This window comes from Salvelinus sp. IW2-2015, linkage group LG23 (genome assembly GCF_002910315.2).
Source record: "Salvelinus sp. IW2-2015 linkage group LG23, ASM291031v2, whole genome shotgun sequence".
Lineage (NCBI taxonomy): Eukaryota > Metazoa > Chordata > Actinopteri > Salmoniformes > Salmonidae > Salvelinus > Salvelinus sp. IW2-2015.
This window is the reverse complement of record NC_036863.1, coordinates 29,164,715-29,185,763: the sequence shown is the minus strand read 5'-3', so window position 1 is coordinate 29,185,763 and position 21,049 is coordinate 29,164,715. Positions and strand designations below refer to the sequence as shown.

At 45.0% G+C, this 21,049-nt stretch overlaps 1 protein-coding gene across 1 annotated transcript; it reads left to right on the top strand.

Moving 5' to 3' along the window:
- The first annotated feature begins 16 nt into the window (after positions 1–16).
- Positions 17–19,524, top strand: LOC111950267 (DENN domain-containing protein 4B). The gene is made up of 26 exons (XM_070434492.1): positions 17–331; positions 849–1,101; positions 1,221–1,290; positions 1,501–1,670; positions 5,039–5,280; positions 5,435–5,501; positions 6,210–6,268; positions 6,467–6,611; positions 6,863–7,038; positions 7,163–7,263; positions 7,552–7,767; positions 7,985–8,130; positions 8,376–8,509; positions 8,804–8,918; positions 9,561–9,896; positions 10,014–10,158; positions 10,311–10,463; positions 12,205–12,430; positions 12,540–12,822; positions 12,970–13,250; positions 13,646–13,796; positions 13,896–14,135; positions 14,244–14,343; positions 14,525–14,690; positions 16,981–17,039; positions 17,147–19,524. The coding sequence occupies exons 1-26, from the start codon at positions 33–35 to the stop codon at positions 17,290–17,292; spliced, it is 4,479 nt and encodes a 1,492-aa protein (XP_070290593.1). The 5' UTR covers positions 17–32; the 3' UTR covers positions 17,293–19,524.
- The last annotated feature ends 1,525 nt before the right edge of the window (positions 19,525–21,049 follow it).

The window sequence follows — 21,049 nt, the reverse complement described above, 5'->3', positions numbered from 1 at the left end:
TCCCTCTCCACAGCAGTTGGCAGACAGGCGGCATGACGGAGGAGAAATGCCCCCAGCTAGTGGACTACTTTGTGGTGGCAGGGCTGGCTCCAGGGGGCTCGGCCCCACTGGACGAAGAGGGCCAGCAGAGAGGGTGTCGGGTGGTGGAGCCGGTTACAGACCTGGCGGTGATCGCCCGGGGCTTGGGGGAGGAGGTGCCCGAGGGCTTCACCTGCATCGAGAAGACCCAGGGGGGCCACCCGGCCGAGCTGAGCGCCGGACTCATCAACAACCCCCACATGTACCTGTGTTACCGCCGTGGGCATGACAAGCCACCCATCCTTGACCTCGGGTGAGACACTCCAGCAGTGATGAAAAAAATGATCATTCTATTCTAATGTGTGCTGGAGTCAGACATTAGCTACAACATCAATTTAAAGCTATGCATGGTGCTTGGAGTTCACATACTGGAGTTCACATACTGTAGCTAATGCATAACAATGCTTTGAGCTTGCATTTTGCAATTATCGACATACTGCATGCTGTAACCATGTACATCTGACCACAAAGGTTTTATTGTATGCTATTGCTACGTAGCCCTAAACTGCCATAATCATTAAATTAAGCATGTCTGGCCAAGCCATACATGACTGCGAAATGTAATTGTATACATACCCATAGATTCTTTAATGGAAAGAGCTATGCACGTCACATGATACATTAATTTGGGACAAAGTGTGGGATGTCTTCTAAACATGCAAAGAAAAGCTTTCCTTGAATGAGTGATAGAAATTGGTTTCTGTGAACTGTATAACTAGTGACATTGACTGACTGATTGTCCTGACTCTGTCCCCTCCCCCGGTCCCCAGGGTGCTGTACGAGGGCAAAGAGGTGGTGAAGCAGGGCTGGTATGTGATCGAGACCACCCCCTACAGCCGCTCAGCCAGCCTGAGCTCCGGGGGGCCTGCCACCCACCGCACCTTCCTGACCTACCGCCGTGCCCCAGAGTCCCAGGCCCTCCACACCCTGGGGGTCACAGACATCTCCCTCCTGCTGCCCAGCAAGGGGGAGGTGGCCCCCCACACCTTCTGCCGGGTGGAGAAGAACCTCAACACTGGCATAGTGCGTTTTGAAGCGCTCTGTTTTTCTACTCTGTATTTTTTTAAATGTAATTCTTAATCTCTCTCGCTCTTCCTCCATCCCTCTCTCTCTCACTGCGCTTTGTTGTTTTGGCTCCACAGTGGGGTCCAGCCTTATACCTGTGCTACAAGAGAGCTGTAGCCAAAGCCAATGCCCTAGTCTATGAAGCAGGTGAGGGTAGACTGTTCCATTCTGATGGTATCACAGCACTCATTCTGCTGCGTCGCCATATGTGATGTTGTAAACAGAGAAGGCATATTGACCTACTTTTTCATAATTAAAGACATTTAGAAGTAGAAAGAGTTACCAAAAATGAAATTATCTCTGTAGTCACTAATCAAACTTTTATTAACTGTCTGTCTCTGTGTGTGTGTTTCCCAGGTCTGATCAGTCGGTATCCGGAAGCAGACGTGGAGTCGTTCCCCCTGCCAGAGTCTGTGCCTATGTTCTGTCTGCCCATGGGTGTGACGGTGGAGAGCTGGCCCCTCAACACCAAGTACCAGCTCCCTGTCTTCTCTACCTTCGTCCTCACCAGTGCCAGTGGCGACAAGGTGGGTCCACCTGCCTGCCTCCCTCTCACACACACTCTCCAACACTCTAACACTGCGCAGTGGCTAAGCTATTGAGTCCATTGGGTTATGTGTTAAGCTGTGTAGGAAGGTTCTCTATATAATATTAAATCCAGACAAGCAAAACATTTTCTAATAAAAGCTCAGTTTATTCCAAAAAGTAAGTCATATCATCCTAGTAGGATGTGCCCAGGATGAACCTGACACCTTTCTTCAACCGTTTCCAGACCCTCCTCAGACCTATATCAAGCCAAACCACCCCTTTATTCTTTCCCTGCGCCATCATCATCTCCATCACCACCCTCCTCCCCTTTTTCTTTCTCTGTTCCCTATCCTTCCTTTTCTGCTCTTCTCAGCCTTGTTCTCAAGCCGTGTTTTCTTATCCCCTGCCTTGTGCTGTCCTGTCACCAAGGGGACCTGGCCATTATTCTTAGAAAGATGACAAGTATTGTTTAACTGCAATAACAAAATAGTAGTATACCTACTGATCCATGTTTAGTTGTACTACTGCTTCTACTGTATTCTTTCTAAAATGGCTATGTTGAAAAGATAATAGTTTACTCAACAGAAGGATAGTAGAAACAACATTATAGTGCTGAAATAGTCACTAAAGCTCACCTTTGATTGACCACTCTTTGTTTCTCCATCTTTCTCTGTGAACAAATCCAATGCCTGGACCTGCCAAGCCATGTCCTCTAGCAATCCCTCCATCTTGGCTCGGTATCTTCCCTCGACTTCCAGTTTTCTCTGTCTCCATAGGATCTCCCTCTTTCTGATCTCTCTCCTCTTGTTCTCCAACCACTCCCTCTCGCTCTTTAACATTCTGTTACATTTCTGTTCAAAGGGGGTTAGGTCCTGTTTTTTCCTCATGTGATTTCCCCCTGCTTTCTGAGGGTGCTCTACTGTTTGGGAGTCAGTGGGAGTCAGTGCAGGCTCCACTGTTTGGGAGTCCATGCCATCTCTCTCTGTATGGATCTGTTAAGACAAAATGAAACGACTATTAGCCTATATGGAAATTTAGCCGAGACCACTTTCACATTTGCCTTCACTTGAAACAGAGCAGAAAAGCGAATCAGAAAATGCCAGTGTTTACCGAAGTTGGGCAGTGGTGTCTGGTCCTGGAACGGCCTCTCTGATGGCTGACAATTTTCCTGTCATCCTGAAAAAATAAAAGGTTTCCATATAATCATGCAAACAAGACCATGACATTGATCAAGAATGGTTAGCATATGGCATCAGAAAATCTGACAATAGGCTCCCGTGTTTTGACAATATTTCTGAGTTTATTTTTTTGCTCACAGTTATTGGCCTTCTTGGGCGGATAGACACACTGCGTCCGCGATTCATTACATTCCCCTCTGCCTTCTGTGGGTATTCCACGGTTTGGTTCATAGAGTCAGTGCCGTCTCTCTCCTGTGTACGGATCTGTTAGGGCAAATGAAACAACACTTAGCCTATATGGAGAGTTTAGCCAAGACCACTCTCACATTTGCCTTCACTTGAAACAGATCTGAAAAGATGTAAATGCCAGTGTTAATACATGAATATATGGGCTGGTTTACCGAAGTTGGGCAGTGATGTCTGGTCCTGGATCTGCCTCTCTCACGGCAGACAGTTTTCTCGTCTTCCTGAAAAAGAAAACGTTTCAATTATCATTATGACAAGAACATGACATGGTTCAAGATTGATTGGCATATGGCATGAGATTAAGAATTTGAGATTAGGGTAGYATGTTTTTAAAGCTTTTTTGTATGTTTTTTTTAACTCACAGTTATTGCCATTCTTTGAGGGATAGATGACACACTCCATCCGTGAGTCATTACGTCCCTCTCTGCGTTCTGAGAGTAGTCCACTGTTTGGGACACAGAGTCAGTGCTGTCTCTCTTTGTATGGATCTTTTAAGACAATGAAATAACTGTTAGCCTACTTTGAAAGTTGAGGCGGAAACAGGTATAAACAATTTAAAAACATTTCAGAAAATGTCAGTGTTCCTCCATACTGTATTAACCAATGAATATAAGGACTGGTTTACCAAAATTGGGCAGTGGCGTCTGATCCTGGATCTGCCTCTCTCACGGCAAACAGATTTCTCATCCTCCTGAAAATAGAACATGTTTTATCACCATGAACATGACATGGATCAAGAATGATTAGTATATGGCATCAGATTAAGAAATCTGAGATTTAGCTATCGTATTAAAACAACATTTTCATATGATTTTTTACATTTACAGATCTTGCCCTTCTTCGAGGGACAGACGCACTCCGTCCACGATTCATTACATCCTTCTCTGCCTTCTGAGGGTGTTTCACTGTTTGGGTCACAGAGTCAGGGCTTTCTCTCTCCTTTGTATGGACAAAATTAAACAACTCTCAGCCAAGACCACTCTCAAATTTGCATTAATTTGAAACAGAACTGAAAAAGTTTATTACAGAACATGTGTTTTACCAATAATTACAGTCTTATGTTTTGGCTGGTTTACCGAAGTAGGGTAGTGGCATCTAGCCCTCGATCGGCCTCTCCCACGGCTGACAATTTTCTCATCATCAGAAACTGCACTTCTTCGGGACATGGACACACTTAGTCGTCGATTCATTGCTTTGTTGAACAGAGGGTCCAATGAATGTGTGAAATCAGCTTGAAAAAATCTGCAGAAATAGCAAGGTTGTCTCTTCAAAGGATTTTTCACAGACTGACGATTTTGGAATATGTTCCATTGATTTTGTTTGACGATATAGTAATCATCACTATGGTAACTCAGAACTCATCTGATTATGATCAGGGAATCAGCATCATGAGTGATGACATCACAGTGACACGCCAGTGAGGCCACCTGTAAGGAGTATGTTGCTAATTCTGTGGTTGCTACAACAACATCTAATTCTAGAACCAAATGGGCTGAGATATTTCTAATTCCACAAAATGCCATGACCTACGGTGGCTGACAAGGTTCAGAAATACACACTCACAAAGAAATGTATATCAAGTGTGATATATGAAGATTGACAAATCCTAATGTTCTAATGTTGATAAATACCAACTATTTGTTGCTTGACTTGTGTGTAGTTATTTACCAATGCAGCTATTCAATATCATGCTTGCCTACCTCAATTACAAGTTTTAAATTGGCCCACTGTATAGACTTTATCTGCGATAAAGCAATAAAAACAACAACATTGAGATGCAAATGACTTAAGTATGAACTCGCTCACAGTTTAATAAAAAAAAATGTAACTCCACTATTTCTCACAGTATCTAGCATTTGCTAACTGTTTACACAGTTCAAAGCATCTAGCGTTAGCTAAATCTTTACTTTTTAACACTCCCGTGTCTCCTCTTCCCGTCCCAGGTTTACGGTGCTGCCATCCAGTTCTACGAGGCGTTCCCACGGGAGTGCCTCTCGGAGCGGCAGAGCGTCCGTCTGGGCCTGGTGAGCGTGGTGGACCGGCGGCCTATCACCAACCGCACCCTGCAAGTGAAGAAGAGCGTGTGTGTTCTCTCCCACTGGCCCTTCTTCACCGTCTTCCAGAAGTTCCTCACCTTCGTCTACCGATACTCCATCTCCGGACCCCACGTGCTGCCCCTTGAGAAGTCAGTGGTCCTTCATGGCAAATATCAGCTATGTGTCTTTATAAACCTAAACTGGCTAATCTACTGGCTAACATACCTTCAGCCTATTGGCTGTTGATTCATGTTATGGTTGGTTGTTTGGTTGATTTATTAACATGAACTCTGCTCTCTCCAGGCACATCTCCAGCTTCATGCACAACGTCCCCTTCCCCTCCCCTCAGCGGCCTCGCATCCTAGTGCAGGTAGGGACACCTGTCTTTAACTCAATTCACATTCTCTTATCTTTATTCCATATTAACACATCAAAGCACTTTAAAGCATCAGACGGGTGGAGTGTAAAACCTTGCTAAGCATTGATTTAGCTCAGGGCTATACAGAAGGCAGCATTAAAATACCTAATTCAAGTAAGGCATGACTGTGATTATTAGCTGAATCAGGCGTTTTAGTGCTAGTTTAGAACAAAAGCTTTCTCTGTGTGTGCGCGTTACAAGCGGAACCTCAGCTTGAGTTCTATTTGAGTTTGACACCAGTAGCATTGTGGTGTTTCTCACTAAAGATGTGACTTCCTCCCCCACAGGAAATGGGCGTTGAATGAATTGATGGTTTCACTGGTTAGTGTGTGCAGATGGACAGGGTAAAAATAACACCCAATCAAAACAATATATAATTTACTGTGGATTTAAAATAATTTAACATCACTGAATGATCCTTCCGGCTCTAGAAAGTAGAGACGATTGTTTAAGTAGTTTGGGGATTTCTAGAAAACTCAAATCGAGTCTCATGGGGCTTTTCAAACTTGATTCCTAATTGMTTGTTTCMAATCAACAGATATCAATTTGGTGAATGGTGGTCTATGAAATTGAAGCATGGCTAAACGTTCTTCCTTAGACCTGTAGATTATTGTCCACCATGTTGGTTTGTTAATGAAAAATGTTTGTGTGTCATTTCAGCTCTCCCCCTATGACAACCTTCTCCTCTGTCAGCCCGTCTCCTCCCCCTTACTGCTCAGGTCAGTACAGTAAATCTGCATTAGGTCGAGTCGCAATAAACTATGTGGTGGAATGCGTTCTTCTGCGCTAGGCGCTATCTCTCCAACCATGTCTTAGTTTCCCCTGAGGGATTTCTATTATCATGTTGAAGTCATGTTGAAGTGAATCCATTAAAACAATAATGAATTGATAAAGAGGCTGTTCTTTTCTGTCTGTAGTGGTGCCAGCTTTGTGAAGCTGCTGCAGAACTTGGGCCCTGAGAACGCCTGTGTCCTGCTGCTGGCTGTGCTGACGGAGCACAAACTACTGCTACACTCCCTCCGCCCCGACGTCCTCACCTCCGTCAGCGAGGCCCTGGTGTCTGTGAGTCACACACACGCCAAACCTACACACACCGCCATACACACACACAAAGACATATACGTACACACACACTCATTCCAAGGGGGCGGCAGGTAGCCTAGTCATTGGAGCGTTGGGCCAGTAACCGAAATGATGCTAGATCGAATCCCCAAGCTGATAAGGTAAAAATCTGTCGTTTGCCCCTGAACAAGGCAGTTAACCCACTGTACTAATTWAAAAAATAAATAAAATAATGCACTCTATCCCTCTAGATGACGTTCCCTCTGCGTTGGCACTGCCCGTACATCCCCCTGTGCCCGCTGCGGCTGGCAGACGTACTGTGTGCCCCCATGCCCTTCATCGTGGGCGTCCACTCCAGCTACTTTGACCTCTATGACCCCCCTACTGACGTGGTGTGTGTTGACCTGGACACCAACACCATCTTTCAGTGAGTACACTGACCTTGAAGGACCTGGACCAGGATGCAACTGATGGAAGAGGAAGCAACAAAACCAAACATACGCACGTTTGAAAGGATGAAATCCATAGTTTTGTTTTCTCTTCTCCTGCAGAGCAGAGGACAAGAAGCCGTTGTCATGGCGATCGCTACCAAGGAAGCATGGCAAGATGCTGGTGAATACCCTCACCAACTTGATGAAGACTCTGGAGAAAAGTGGGTGATGGCTGGAGACTCCATTCATGACATGCACTCTCTTCTCATCTCCCTTTTTCTGTCAATAATTTTTTACATCATCTAGCCTACTTATTCTGAAGCCCATCTAGGGACTGATGCTGGAAAATGAGTACAAGCTAAAACATATTGGTGCAATACATCTGACTCTTGATAATTCAATGTGCCAATGCTTTTTATCTTCATAATTTTCTCTCTGTGCCTTTCTCCACCACTATCCCCATTTCCCTCACTTTTCCTCTACCCCCTCCCCACATTCTTCTCCATCAGTCTACACCACTGGCCAAGAGGAGGCCACCCTGGAGTTCCTGCTGACGGACTATGACCTGATCTACGGGCGTCAGAAGCAGCTGGAGCTGGAGATCCAGGAGGCCTTCCTGCGCTTCATGAGCTGCTTGCTGAGGGGCTACCGCGCCTACCTGCTGCCCATCACCCAGGCCCCCTCAGACAGGACCACCGACTGCAGCTCCCTCTTCAACCTGCAGGGTCAGTGTGGGGGGGTGGGAGGGGGTGACTGCCTGTGTGTGTGACTCATAACTCACAAAAAAATGTACACAAGTGTACACAATGTTATATAACTTTCTAGCTGAGTACGTGTGTGTGGGTGTTTTACCTCACCTACTTACTGTGTYGATAACCAGCATCCCTGTGAAGCTAGTGTTTTAATGTGTGTCTGAAGTTAACCCCTCCCTGGCTCTTGCAGGCTTCCTGAAGTCTCGTGAACGCACCCACCAGAAGTTCTACACCCAGCTGACCAGGACCCAGATGTTCACTCAGTTCATCGAGGAGTGCTCATTCGTCAGTGATCGCCATGCCTGTCTCGAGTTCTTCGACGAGTGTGTCCAGAAGGTCAGAATCACATCTTCTTGTTTTACAGGATGTTTAGTGAYGCACCATATCTTATGGAAGCTTTTAGTGTGTTGATTCTAATACTGAAACCGGATGAGCCTTTTTGTATTTGCACAACTAATGGAAATGTGTGTGATCCCATTCCTGCCCTCTACGTTGTCAATGTTTGTGTATTTCTGTGTATGTGACCTGTGTTTGCGGTGCGTGTGTGTGTATATATATATATATGCGGTGTGTGTAAGCAGTCGGATGTGGAGAAGCCTGAGGAGGTGCGTCTGATAGACCTGGACGAGGCCCACAGTGGGGAGCACACGGTCTTCATCATGCCCCCAGAGGAACCCCAGGAGCCAGACGGTTCAGAGTGCCCCACTCACTACAGGTAACACAGGCTCTACATATAGCAGGGTCNGGGTCTTCATCATGCCCCCAGAGGAACCCCAGGAGCCAGACGGTTCAGAGTGCCCCACTCACTACAGGTAACACAGGCTCTACATATAGCAGGGTTCGTGTTCTCTAAGCTTCTCAAAGTAGGGCTGGGACTAGGATCAGTTTAGTCTTTTAAATAATAAAGAATACGAAGGTTGATCTGATTCTAGATGAGCACAAATAAGGGCCCCAGCACTTTATACTGTCTGATGCTGTGACCAGTGACAGCGTGTTTGTCTGTTTACAGCTATGAGACATTCCCTGTGCTCTGCATGGATCTTTTTGACCGGCCTCAGGACCAGCTACGTGTCCCTACCAAGGGGAGTGCCCCCAGCAGCCCTGCCCCGCGACGGACCAAACAGGTACAGACCCCAACATGCTGTGCCAGAGCCCCTTAAAACCCAACACAACTATACAATAATATTAAGAGGCTGACTCACGCAGTTTAATTTCAATCTTTATTATTTTATTAAGGGCATTACCCTGCCTGCAAATCAAAACAAGTGATGTACTGGGCCATATGCACTACCCTCTGTAGTGCCTTGCGGTCGTAGGCCGAGCAATTGCCGTACTAGGCAGTGATGCAACCAGGCAGGATGCTCTCGATGTTGCAGCTGTAGAACCTTTTGAGGACTATTTGTGTGCGCCCCCAAACCCCTCTTTTACGCTGCTGCTACTCTCTGTTTATCATATAGTATCAATCAACTTGATCTGTTCAAGACTCCACAGTTAGCTTTATGATAACCCAGTTTTCCACAGCTAAAGAGGGAACATGGTTCACTGTTTTTCTGTGCCATTTGAATTTAATGAGCATTCATATTTCATCCTTCATTCAATATTTAAAAGCAGGAAGCACATTGGCGGCTGTGTATTTTGGGTGAATACCCCAAGCACCCTTCAGGGTTGWTAAGTTGGCCTACTAGGACACATAGGAACCACATTATTACGGCTTTAGTGAATCTAGATTGGATTACCTAACTCCTGTATCCCTGTTTCTCCTTTAGGAGATTAAGCTGGCACAGAAGCGGGCACAGATATACTCGGCAGTGCCCGACATGTGGTCCAAATGCCTGCTTGGCCACTGCTATGGGCTGTGGTTCATCTACCTGCCCACCTTTGTGCGGGCGGAGAGTGCCAAGGTGCGTGCCTTGCAAACGGCATACGAGGTGCTCAAGCACATGGAGACCAGGAAGGTGGTACTACCGGATGAGGTGTGTTACAGGATCCTGATGCAGCTGTGTGGGCAGTACGGGCAGCCTGTGCTCGCTGTTAGGGTACTTCTGGAGATGAAGAAAGCTGGGATCACACCCAACACCATCACCTATGCATACTACAACAAGGTGAGACATTATTTACTTGAATTAAAAATAGAGTTCAATCCCGTCTGTGATCCCGTCTGTAGTGTTGTCTTTTTCCCCCCATATTGACTCACCTCTGGCTCGGCCCTCTCTCCTCAGGCAGTGCTGGAGAGCAAGTGGCCCTCCACCAATCAGGGTGGCCGTCTGCGCTGGGCCAAGTTGCGTAACGTTCTGATGGCCGTGGCGCAGTTCAGACAGCCAATCAGACAACGGCAGAAGAGTGGTTCAGTAGGCTCGCGGACAGGTCAGGACATATTTACATGTTATTTGTTTTTTTACTATTGTTTGTAACAATAAATAGTCATTGGTTTTAGAGTGGCCTTTTTAATGGTTTGAATTAAAATCATTATATATGTTAAAACATAGCGGTGAAACATGTTTTGTCTTTTTAAATAGATACAATGGACAGTAACCAACGGTCCCGCCCACAATCTAACCTGATTCGTCAGTCCAGCTGGAGCGGCCTGAGTGAAAGCTCCAGCCACGAATCGCTGACGGGGTCTATGGTGAAGAGCAACAGCCTGAACAGCATGAGAGGCTCAACAGACAGTGAGTGACGGATATCTATTTTATAGAAATAGCACGGTAATTGGAATGTTWTATAATGGCATTGAGGAGTACACCAACTCAGTCACCGGCTTCATCAATAAGTGCATTGACGACGTCGTCCCCACAGTGACCGTACGTACATATCCCAACCAGAAGCCATGGATTACAGGCAACATCTGCACCGAGTTAAATGCTGCCGCCTTCAAGGAGCAGGACACTCATCCGGACGCTTATAAGAAATCCCGCTATGCCCTTAGATGAACCATCAAACAGGCAAAGCGTTAATACAGGACTAAGATTGAATCCTACTACACCAGCTCTGACGCTCGTCGGATGTGGCAGGGCTTGCAAACTGTTACGGACTACAAAGGGAAACCCAGCCGTGAGCTGCCCAGTGACACAAGTCTACCAGACGGGCTAAATGCCTTTTATGCTCGCTTCGAGGCAAGCAACACAGGAGCATGAACGAGAACACCAACTGTTCCGGACGACTGTGTGATCACGCTCTCCGTAGCCGATGTGAGCAAGACCTTTAAACAGGTCAAAATTCACAAGGCCTTGGGGCCAGACGGATTATCAGGACGTGTACTCGGAGCACGCACGGACCAACTGGCAAGTGTCTTCGCTTACATTTTAAACCTCTCCCTAACCGAGTCTGTAATACCTACATGTTTCAAACAGACCACCATAGTCCCTATGCCCAAGAAAGCGAAGGTAACCTGCCTAAATGACTACCGCCCATTAGCACTCATGTCGGTAGCCATGAAGTACTTTGAAAGGCTGGTCATGGCTCACATCAACACCATCATCCCGGAAACCTTAGACCCACTCCATTTTGCATACTGCCCCAACAGATTCACAGACGTCGCAATCTCAGTTGCACTCCACACTGCCCTTTGCCATCTGGACAAAAGGATCACCTATGTGAGAATGCTGTTCATTGGCTACAGCTCAGCGTTCAACATCATAGTGCCCACAAAGCTCATCACTAAGCTAAGGACCCTGGGACTAAACACCTCCCTCTGCAACTGGTTCCTGGACTTCCTGATGGGCCGCCCCCAGGTGGTAAAGGTAGGCAACAACCGGTTGCATCACCGCCTGGTATGGCAACTGCTCAGAATCCGACCGGAAGGCACTACAGAGGGTAGAGCGTGTGGCCAAGTACATCTCTGGGGCCAAACTTTCTGCCATCCAGGACCTATTTACTAGGCAGTGTCAGAGGAAAGCCCAAAAAATGGTCAGACTCCAGTAACCTAAGTCATAGACTGTTCTCTCTGCTACCACACGGCAAGTGGTCTAGGTCTAGGTCCAAAAGGCTCCTTAACAGCTTCTACCCCCAAGCCATAAGACTGCTGAACAATTAATAAAATGGCCACCCGGACTATTTCCATTTTTACACTGCTGCTACTCACTATTTATTATCAATGCATAGTCACTTTACCAGTACCTACATGTACAAATTACCTTGACTAACCTGTACCTCCGCACATTGACTCGGTACCGGTACCCCCAGTATTTTCACTTTATTTAGTAGATATTTTCTTAACTCTATTTCTTTAACTGCATTGTTTGTTAAGGGCTTGTGAGTAAGCATTTCACGGTAAGGTCTACTCCTGTTGTTATTGGCGCATGTGAGAAATAAAATGTGATTTGATTTAAGGTTTAATGGAACTTAACACTCTCATCAAACAACTGTGTCTAATGTTTGGGAACCACCCTCCTAACAATTTCCACCCCACAGAGTCTAAGCTCTCAATGAAGGCGGTGCTCCGGAACGCAGGTGCCAATGGCTGCAGCAATCCTGCCTCCCGTAAGCCCCCCGTGGGGCCACGAGACACCTCCACCCCTTCTGGTGGTGTCCTGGTGCGCCGCGACCAGGTGTGCCTGTCCACCTTCTACAAAGACTGTGCCGAGACGGCCGTCTCCGAGCCCGACTGCAGCTGCCAGCCTGGGGACAGAGACGGCAGGTGAGGGGGTGGAGAAGCTGAGGCTGAAATGTTCTGATATGTTTTTGGATTACAGTTTGAAAATCACTCAGATATAGTATAAGAGTCTATTCCTCTGTTCTCAATGTAGGCCACCTGGGCCGAGAGACACTGTGAGCCGCAAGCCCGTTGACGAGAACTACAATAATGTGTCACCGCCGAGTCGGGGAAGCCTGGCAGGGAAACTGCAGCAGCTGCTCACACCTACTCGTCATCGAGTCTCGGGGCGGCGGGCCGCCAGTGTAGACGCACGGCGCTCGGGGGGTGAAAACGGGCCGGTGCGCAGGGTGTCGGAACAGAGGCCGTCCCGAAAAGCCCAGGTGGCTGAGAGCCTGCTGAAGGCTAAGGAGAGGCTCTACAGTGCTACCTCTGAGGTGAGGGGACAACATGTGGGTTGTTGTAGCTTATAGTCTTACTATACTGTATTGGCCAACTTGTGGTAAAATGCATTTGCAGATGTAGAGAGAGTTATCAAACCTGTCAAAACGTGCTTAATGTTCCTCCATCCTTTCCCTCTGTAGAGTTCTCTGTCGGTGGGGAGTGACGTCGACCTCCCTGAAACCACCAATTTGGCCTTTCCTCTCCGCAAGTCCTGGGACACCAACCAAGAGGGAGCGGGACTAGAGGTGTTGATGTCGAGCTGCTCCCTGTGTCGGAGCTGTAACTCCCTGGTCTATGACGAGGAGATAATGGCCGGGTGGACGTCTGACGACTCCAACCTCAACTCCAGCTGTCCCTTCTGCTCAACCACCTTCGTCCCCCTTCTCAACGCTGAGATCTGTGACCTAGGACCCGTCAGCAGGTAGGACTACTCCTCTCATCATAACATCACCCTAACATTTAAGTGTATCTCAAATGGCACCCTATTCCCTATATAGTGCAATACTTTTGACCAGGGCCCGTAGAAGTCAAAATMYCTTCATTTTGACTCCTATTCTTATTCAATCTGTCTATTCAGGGCCATGTACAGTCCTCACCATATGTATTTGGAAAGTGAAGCTACGGTTTTACTGTCTAAATACATATGGTAAGGATTGTGTGAGGACTGTAATGTATGGTGAGGACTGTATGGTGTATGGTGGGGACTGTATGGTGAGGACTGTATAGTGAGGACTGTATGATTCTTAAACTGAATGAACTTTAGGCTTTTTTTGTCACCCAATCCCTTCATTTTGACTAACAAAGCGTTCACCACAGCCTKRAACGTACCAATTGGAACATGGACGAGGAGGTGGAGAGCGCAGCCAAGTCCCCTGGTGACCAGGGGGACATCCTGGGTCACAACGGTGTGAGTGAGGACTCCAGCTCTGAGACCAGCAGTTATTCTGAGAGCAGCAGCGCTACCATGGTACTCTACCTACACTGGTTTATTTTTCATCTTTATCTGTTGACTTCTGGGAAATATTCAATCTAGCTATACCCACAGTTAACGTGTTATTGACTCCAGGGTTCATCGGTGGGTGGGTCGCCCCAGGTGACGGTGGCCTACCTGAGCCCATTGGTGCTGCGCAAGGAGCTTGAGAGCCTGCTGGAGAACGAGGGCGAGGCGGTGCTGTCACAGGGCCAGCTCCTGGACAGCCACTCCATCATCTTCTGGAACATGGTGTGGTACTTCCATCGCCTGGGTCTGCCCAGCAACCTGCTGCAGCTGGTTCGCTCCTCACCGCTGGCCAACCAACTAGCACAGGTAACTCCGCTCCCAGGCTTCTTGGGGCCTAATGATGAATTATTAGCATTAGTATATTACAATACATAATGTCCTCATTCTAATGTTGAGCTCCTGTCTGTGTGTCAGACTTCAGAGAACTCAGCAGTGAGGGTGAGGCTGCTGTGGGACACACTGACCCCTGACACAGACTACTGGCCCCCCCTCTACATCCTGTGGAGGATACACAGTAAGATAAACACGTTATTCACATGGATATAGTCAGATGATACAGGTTCAGATCCTTTCATGAATTACATCTCTCGCTCTCTCTCGCGCTTTCGTGCCTTCTCGCTCTCGCTCTCACTCACTCACTCACTCACTCACTCACTCACTCACTCACTCACTCACTCACTCACTCACTCACTCAGGTGGCGTACCCATGCGGAACCACAGCTGGCGGAGGCACAACCACCCCTTCACCCTGGCCTTCCTGGAGGAAGTGCTGCGCTGGGTCGGCATGAACGAGGTACACAAGGGAATCACTCTCTTCCTGGAAACCATTGCCAAGCAACCAGGCACACCCAAGATACAAAGGTGAGTGCAGGAAATTGCCTCTGAATCATCAAATGTTGATAGCATTTTTTGTTTGTGTAAGTAATAGTGCCTTCAGAAAGTGACTTTTTTCACATTTTGTTGTTACACTCGGAATTTAAAATGGATTAAATATAAAAAGAATTGTCACTGGCCTACACACTCACTAATTAAAAATGAAAAGCTGAAATGTCTTCAGTCAATAAGTAATAAACCCCTTTGTTATGGCAAGCCTAAATATACTGAAAAAAATAAACGCAACATGTAAAGTGTTAGTCCCATGTTTCATTAGCTGAAATAAAACATCCCAGAAATGTTCCATACGCACAAAAGCACATTTCTCTAAGATGTTGTACACAAATTTGTTTACATCCCTGTTAGTGAGCATGTCTCCTCTATCCACCTGACAGGTGTGACATATCAAGAAGCCGATTAAACAGCATAATAACTACACAGGTGCACCTTGTGCCTGGGACAATAAAAGGCCACTCTAAAATGTGCCGTTGTCGCACAACACAATGCACTGTTACTAGTACAATTGGTACGCTGACTGCAGGAATGTCCACTGTTACTAGAGAATTTGATGTTAATTTCTCTACTATAAGCTCTAAAAGCTTATAAAAACTAAAAGCAACGTCGTTTTAGAGAATTTGGCTGTACGTCCAACCGGCCTCACAACCGCAGACCACATGTAACCACGCCTGCCCAGGACCTCCACACCCGACTTCTGAGGAGTATTTCTGTCTGTAATGAAGCCCTTTTGTGGGGGAAAAACTCATTCTGATTAGGGGTGGGCAGAGGCGCACCAGCCCAGTCATGTGAAATCTATAGATTAGGGCCTAATTTATTTATTTAAATTGACTGATTTCCTTATATGAACTGTAACTCAGTGAAATCATTCAAATTATTGCATGTTGCATTTATATAGTTCATGAGTAAAAATGTGCTTAACAAGTCACATAATAAGTTTCATGAATAGTGTTTAACATGATTTTTAGTACTTCATCTCTGTACCCGACACAAACAATTATCTGTAAGGTCCCTCAGTTGAGCAGTGATTTTCAAACACAGATTCAACCACGAAGACCAGGGAGGTTTTGCAATGCCTCGCAAAGAATGGCACCTATTGGTAGATGGGTAAAAAATAAAAAATTATGACATTGAATATCCTTGATGAAGTTATTAATTACACTTTGGATGGTGTATCAATAAACCCAGTCACTACAAAGATGCAGGCGTCGTTCCTAACTCAGTTGTCGGAGAGAAAGGAAACCGCTCAGTGATTACCCTATGATGCCAATGGTGACTTTAAAACAGTTCCAGAGTTTAATGGCTGTGATAGGAGAAAAATGAGAATGGATCAACAACATTGTAGTTAGTGCGCAATAATAACCTAATTGACAGAGTGAAAAGGAAGCCTGTACATAATAAAAATATTCCAAAACATGCATCCTGTTTGCAACAAGGCATTCAAGTWATACTGCAAAAAATGATGTGGCAAAGCAATTCACTTTTTGTATTGAATACAAAGTGTTATGTTTGGGGAAAATCCAATACAACACATTACTGAGTACCACTCTCCATATTTTCAAGCATAGTGGTGGCTGCATCATGATATGGGAATGCTTCTAATCATTAAGGACTGGGGAGTTTTTCAGGATAAAAAAGAAACAGAAAGGAGCTAAGCACAGAGGAATACCTGATTGTCTGCTTTTCACCAGCAGGATAATAACCTAAAACACAAGGTCAAATCTACACTGGAGTTGCTTACCAAGAAGACAGTGAATGTTCCTGAGTGTCCGAGTTACAGTTTTGACTTAAATCTACTTGAAAATCTATGGCAAGACCTGAAAATGGTTGTCTAGCAATGATCAACAACAAACTTGACAGATTTTGAAGAATTTTGAAAAGAATAATGGGCAAATGTTGCACAATCCAGGTGTGGAAAGCTCTTAGAGACTTACGCAGAAAGACTCACAGCTGTAATTGCTGCCAAAAGTGCTTCTACAAATTATTGACTCAGGGGTATGAATACCTATGTAAATTAGATATTTCTGTATTTCATTTTTAATAAATTGCCAAGAATTTCTAAACATGTTTTTACTTTGTCATTATGGGGTGTTGTGTGTAGATGGGTGAAGAAAAATAAATATTTAATCCATTTTGAATTCAGGGTGTAACACAACAAAATGTGGAATAAGTCAAGGGGTGTGATACTGTACTTTCTCAAGGCACTGTTTTGGTTATATGATTGCACAATTGTGATCGATAGTACTTTGTGTTGTGTGTCCAGGAGTCTGTACAGAGAGATGCTCTTCCTCACGCTGGCTGCCATGGGTAGAGATCACGTTGGTAAGCAGCCTCTTTAAGACACTTTAAACACAGTTGGAATACTAGAACTTCACTATAGTTTCAGATCAACCAGGCTTATTGCTTACAGCACTTTCTCTGTCTTTTAGCTGCGTTTGATAAGAAATACAAGGCTGCGTACCAACGGCTGAGTGGCTCCTTGGGTCGCGAGGAGCTCCGCAGGAAGCGAGCCCAGCCACCTAGCCCCAAGGCTGTGGACTGCAGACGGAGCTTCCTGCTGCCCCTCGAGTGCTGATACCACCTGCAGCCTCCACCCACTCCAATCCAGATCCGCCCCCATCGCTGCTGCCTCCGCTCCCTAGAACACTGATACCCAGCTGCCAAGAAGAAGGGATTGGAAAAGCTAGACAGAAAACAGACAGAAAATTCTGCCTTCACTTTGGACTTCTCCGCTGTGCTGCCACCGAGCACAGCTTGGCCACCCTATAAAAGCCCCCTGACTGTGCAACTATATCTCACTATCTTTGTTTATGTGAACCCGATATCTACATTTGACCTTCATTCATTTCCATTGTGCAACTGGCCTTTGGACAGCTTCCTCAATAACTAAACACAGCCCTCTCGTCCTATAGTTTGGTTACAGGGATTATTGGACCTGGTACATACAGCCCAGCCCCCTTGGACTTTGCTCGTTGCTCATATATACATGGCCTCTGCCTCACCAATATAACTCATACTGGTTTGTAGGTCATAAACCATGCATTTCATTCGTATGCAACATGTAAGGCATATTACTGACCTGCAATCTATGCATTCAATGTGAACATATTCTATAATTTGCATTGCTTTCAGCAGAAAATCTCATGAGTGGGAGATGTCTAGTGATCCTTGATGTGATGGGAAGTGTCTATCATCGAACTGTAACACATACATTACATTGCAAGGGTACATACCAATCACTCCCAGTCACAGTCAAAACCTTTAGATTAGATCGCATTTCATGCCTCTCTTGCTCTTTTTCACCCTCTGGAATGAATTCTGTCAACTGGACATTGGTGGTAAAGTATATCACTTTGGGATGAGACTGCYTCAGCAAGTCTCAGCCAATCCAAACGAGGATGTTTACTCTGGGAGAGGATGATATTGATTATCGACTTCGGGAGAGGATATCTTCGGAAGGATTATGTCAACTCAGATGTCGAATCTGGGAGAGAATTATGTCAACTAAGAAAGGATGATGTTGACTGGGAAAGGATGATGTCAAATTTGGGAGATGATGTCAACTCTGGGAAAGGATGTTGTTTCCTATTGATTTTGGGAGAGTATGATGTTAATTATCGGTTTTGGGAGCAGATGGGGAGCACTGGGGATCAGCTTTGTAATGGTTTAATCACTATCACTATGGTTTCCTTAGTGTGTGTGTTTTCCTGCTCATKGTGTGGRATGGAGCTATGGTCAAACTTTGGGTAAGGCAGGAAATAGCCTATGCAGAGTCGCCAGAAATGCTAACATCCGGTTTTCAGGGATACAGTATTTTCAACCTGACGGAAGTGGGAACTCTGCTCAGGCGTCTTTCTATGCCTGCAACATTCGGGTTAGGCAGGAAGCGGAGAGAGGGTGTGACTGGGAACAGACACTGACATTCAAGGAGAATCAACGAGTCCTATAAAACCCCAGTCCTGCACCCCTACATCACAACCAGGAAGGACTTTTCATACATGGACACACATACAAATTGCATACAGGATTTATCAGTTGTATTGTGTTTTTAATTCCCTGTACTGTTCTTGTGAATTTGAAGTGTGATTGGGGGTTCTCAGTTCAAGAACTGATTCTCAGTGATTGAGGCATTTGTTGCAGAAAGTGGCTGACAGAAGAAAAAAAGAAAAACGTGTAGAAGGGGGGTTGATTATGGTATGTATGATGTCATGTGTTTTCTCATGTTTTATGCGTATTTACCTCATCTCATACCTCTTTTCCCGTGTTAAACGGGAGTGATTTGTCTGGGAGGATGGTCCACAAGGAAATGACTGTGATGGACCTTTAGTAGTAGTAGACTGTGATGGAACTTGAGTCACACATCACCAGTTTTTCATTCACCACACATTTAGGCCAGTAGTGGGTTAAGAATTTTTGGCTGAGATCAAAGAACTTCAGAAGATCCACTTGAGTGGAAGGGTTTAAAGAGAAGAAGGTACTTCACTGTGGAGCACATACTTACCTACTAGGTTCTTGTTTTCATGTACAGTACCTGTGAGGCCTTTTCCCCTCTTATTTTAACACTTTATTTGTTGTTCAGCTTTGTATATGAAAACAAATTAATTGCACAATGGACTTTTCATTTTCTTTCAATTTCATATATTGTTGCCACACTGTTAAATGCCTCTGTTACCGTCATATATTGTTTTTGTTCTTGCAGTGTTATATAGCAGAGTCACGAGAGAATACCTTGTGTTCTGCCTTTGAAGATTGTGTGAGTGACAGAAATTATTGTCCCACCTGGGGAGTAAAGCTGTATTTACAACTAGGGATGTGAAGTTGTAGCGAGAACAATTTTCATATCTCATATTTTAGTCTTAACCTGAGGTTGAGATATTTCAGATGGCACTGATATCATTGTGAGTCTACCCATATATCATTAAAGTACAAGGGAGACATTGTTTGCACACAGCCATCCAGTCAACAGGGATATACAGACTGGAGCAAAGCATTGAGCATTCTCAACCAGTAGAGGGCAGTAGGGCATACAGAGTCCAGTTCTAGCCATTGGTAGGTTGAATTGGGCTTGAACATGCTAAGGCAACCCTGGTCTTGGAATTGACATGTCTTTAGTAATAACATGGTGGGAACCTGTTTATTCAAATGACCTATCAGTGGTCATGACGTAAAGGAGACGCAAGAGGGAATGCTGTTTAAAAGTTAAGACTTGAGTTATCGTCAGTGTCTCTAATTACACTCTATTTGGCTCTTGGTCAAAAATAGTGAACTGTATGGATAGTAGGTTGATAAAATGGTGTATAATTTGAGATTTCCCAGCCCGAAGATGGATTATAAAAATAAGGCAGGTAGATTTGTTCCCCAACGTAGGCAATATTACATTTATGGCCACTATTTCAATGCACCGGACTGCAAGTGAATATAAGGGACATTTATATTGTCTGTTCCGTTAAGTTAGCAAAGGAATGAAGAGAGGAGATCTGTATTTAAAATATATTGTGTTTGCTGTTGTAATTTATATGGATGTGACTTCAGTTGTAAATGTCTTGTTTTATAGAAGAAAATACACACAGATTCCCCAAAGTTCAGGTTTCTTGTGATTTAATGTACAGTATGATTTTCTCTCTGCCTAACAATAGTATTAGAGCGGCTCTAAATTACATCCTCAAACAGTATTCTCTGACCCGTCTTTGTTCTGAAGTTTTGAAATGTTTTCAGGCAAGATAAAGCAGCAAATATTGTTAAATTGTGTGTATATATACAGTACCAGTCAAAAGTTTGGACACACCTACTCATTCCAGGGTTTTTCTTTATTTTTACTATTTTCTACATTGTAAAAGAATAATAGTGAAGACATCAGAACTATGAAATAACACATATGGAATCATGTAGTAACCAAAAAACTGTTAAACAAATCTAAATATATTTTAGATTTCAGATTCTTCAAAGTAGCCACCCTTTGCCTTGATGACAGCTTTGCACACGAATTATCTTTGAAAAACAGGGTCCTGATAAAGGGATGTTAATTTTTTTGAAACGTCCCTTTTTCAGGACCCTGTCTTTCAAAGATAATTCGTAAAAATCCAAAGAACTTTACAGATCTTCATTGTAAAGGGTTTAAACACGGCTTCCCATGATTGTTCAATGAACCATAAACAGTTAATGAACATGCACCTGTGGAACGGTCGTTAAGACACTAACAGCTTACAGACGGTAGGCAATTGAGGTCACAGTTATGAAAACTTAGGACACTAAAGAGGCCTTTCTACTGACTCTGATAAACCCCAAAAGAAAGATGCCCAGGGTCCCTGCTCATCTGCGTGAACGTGCCTTAG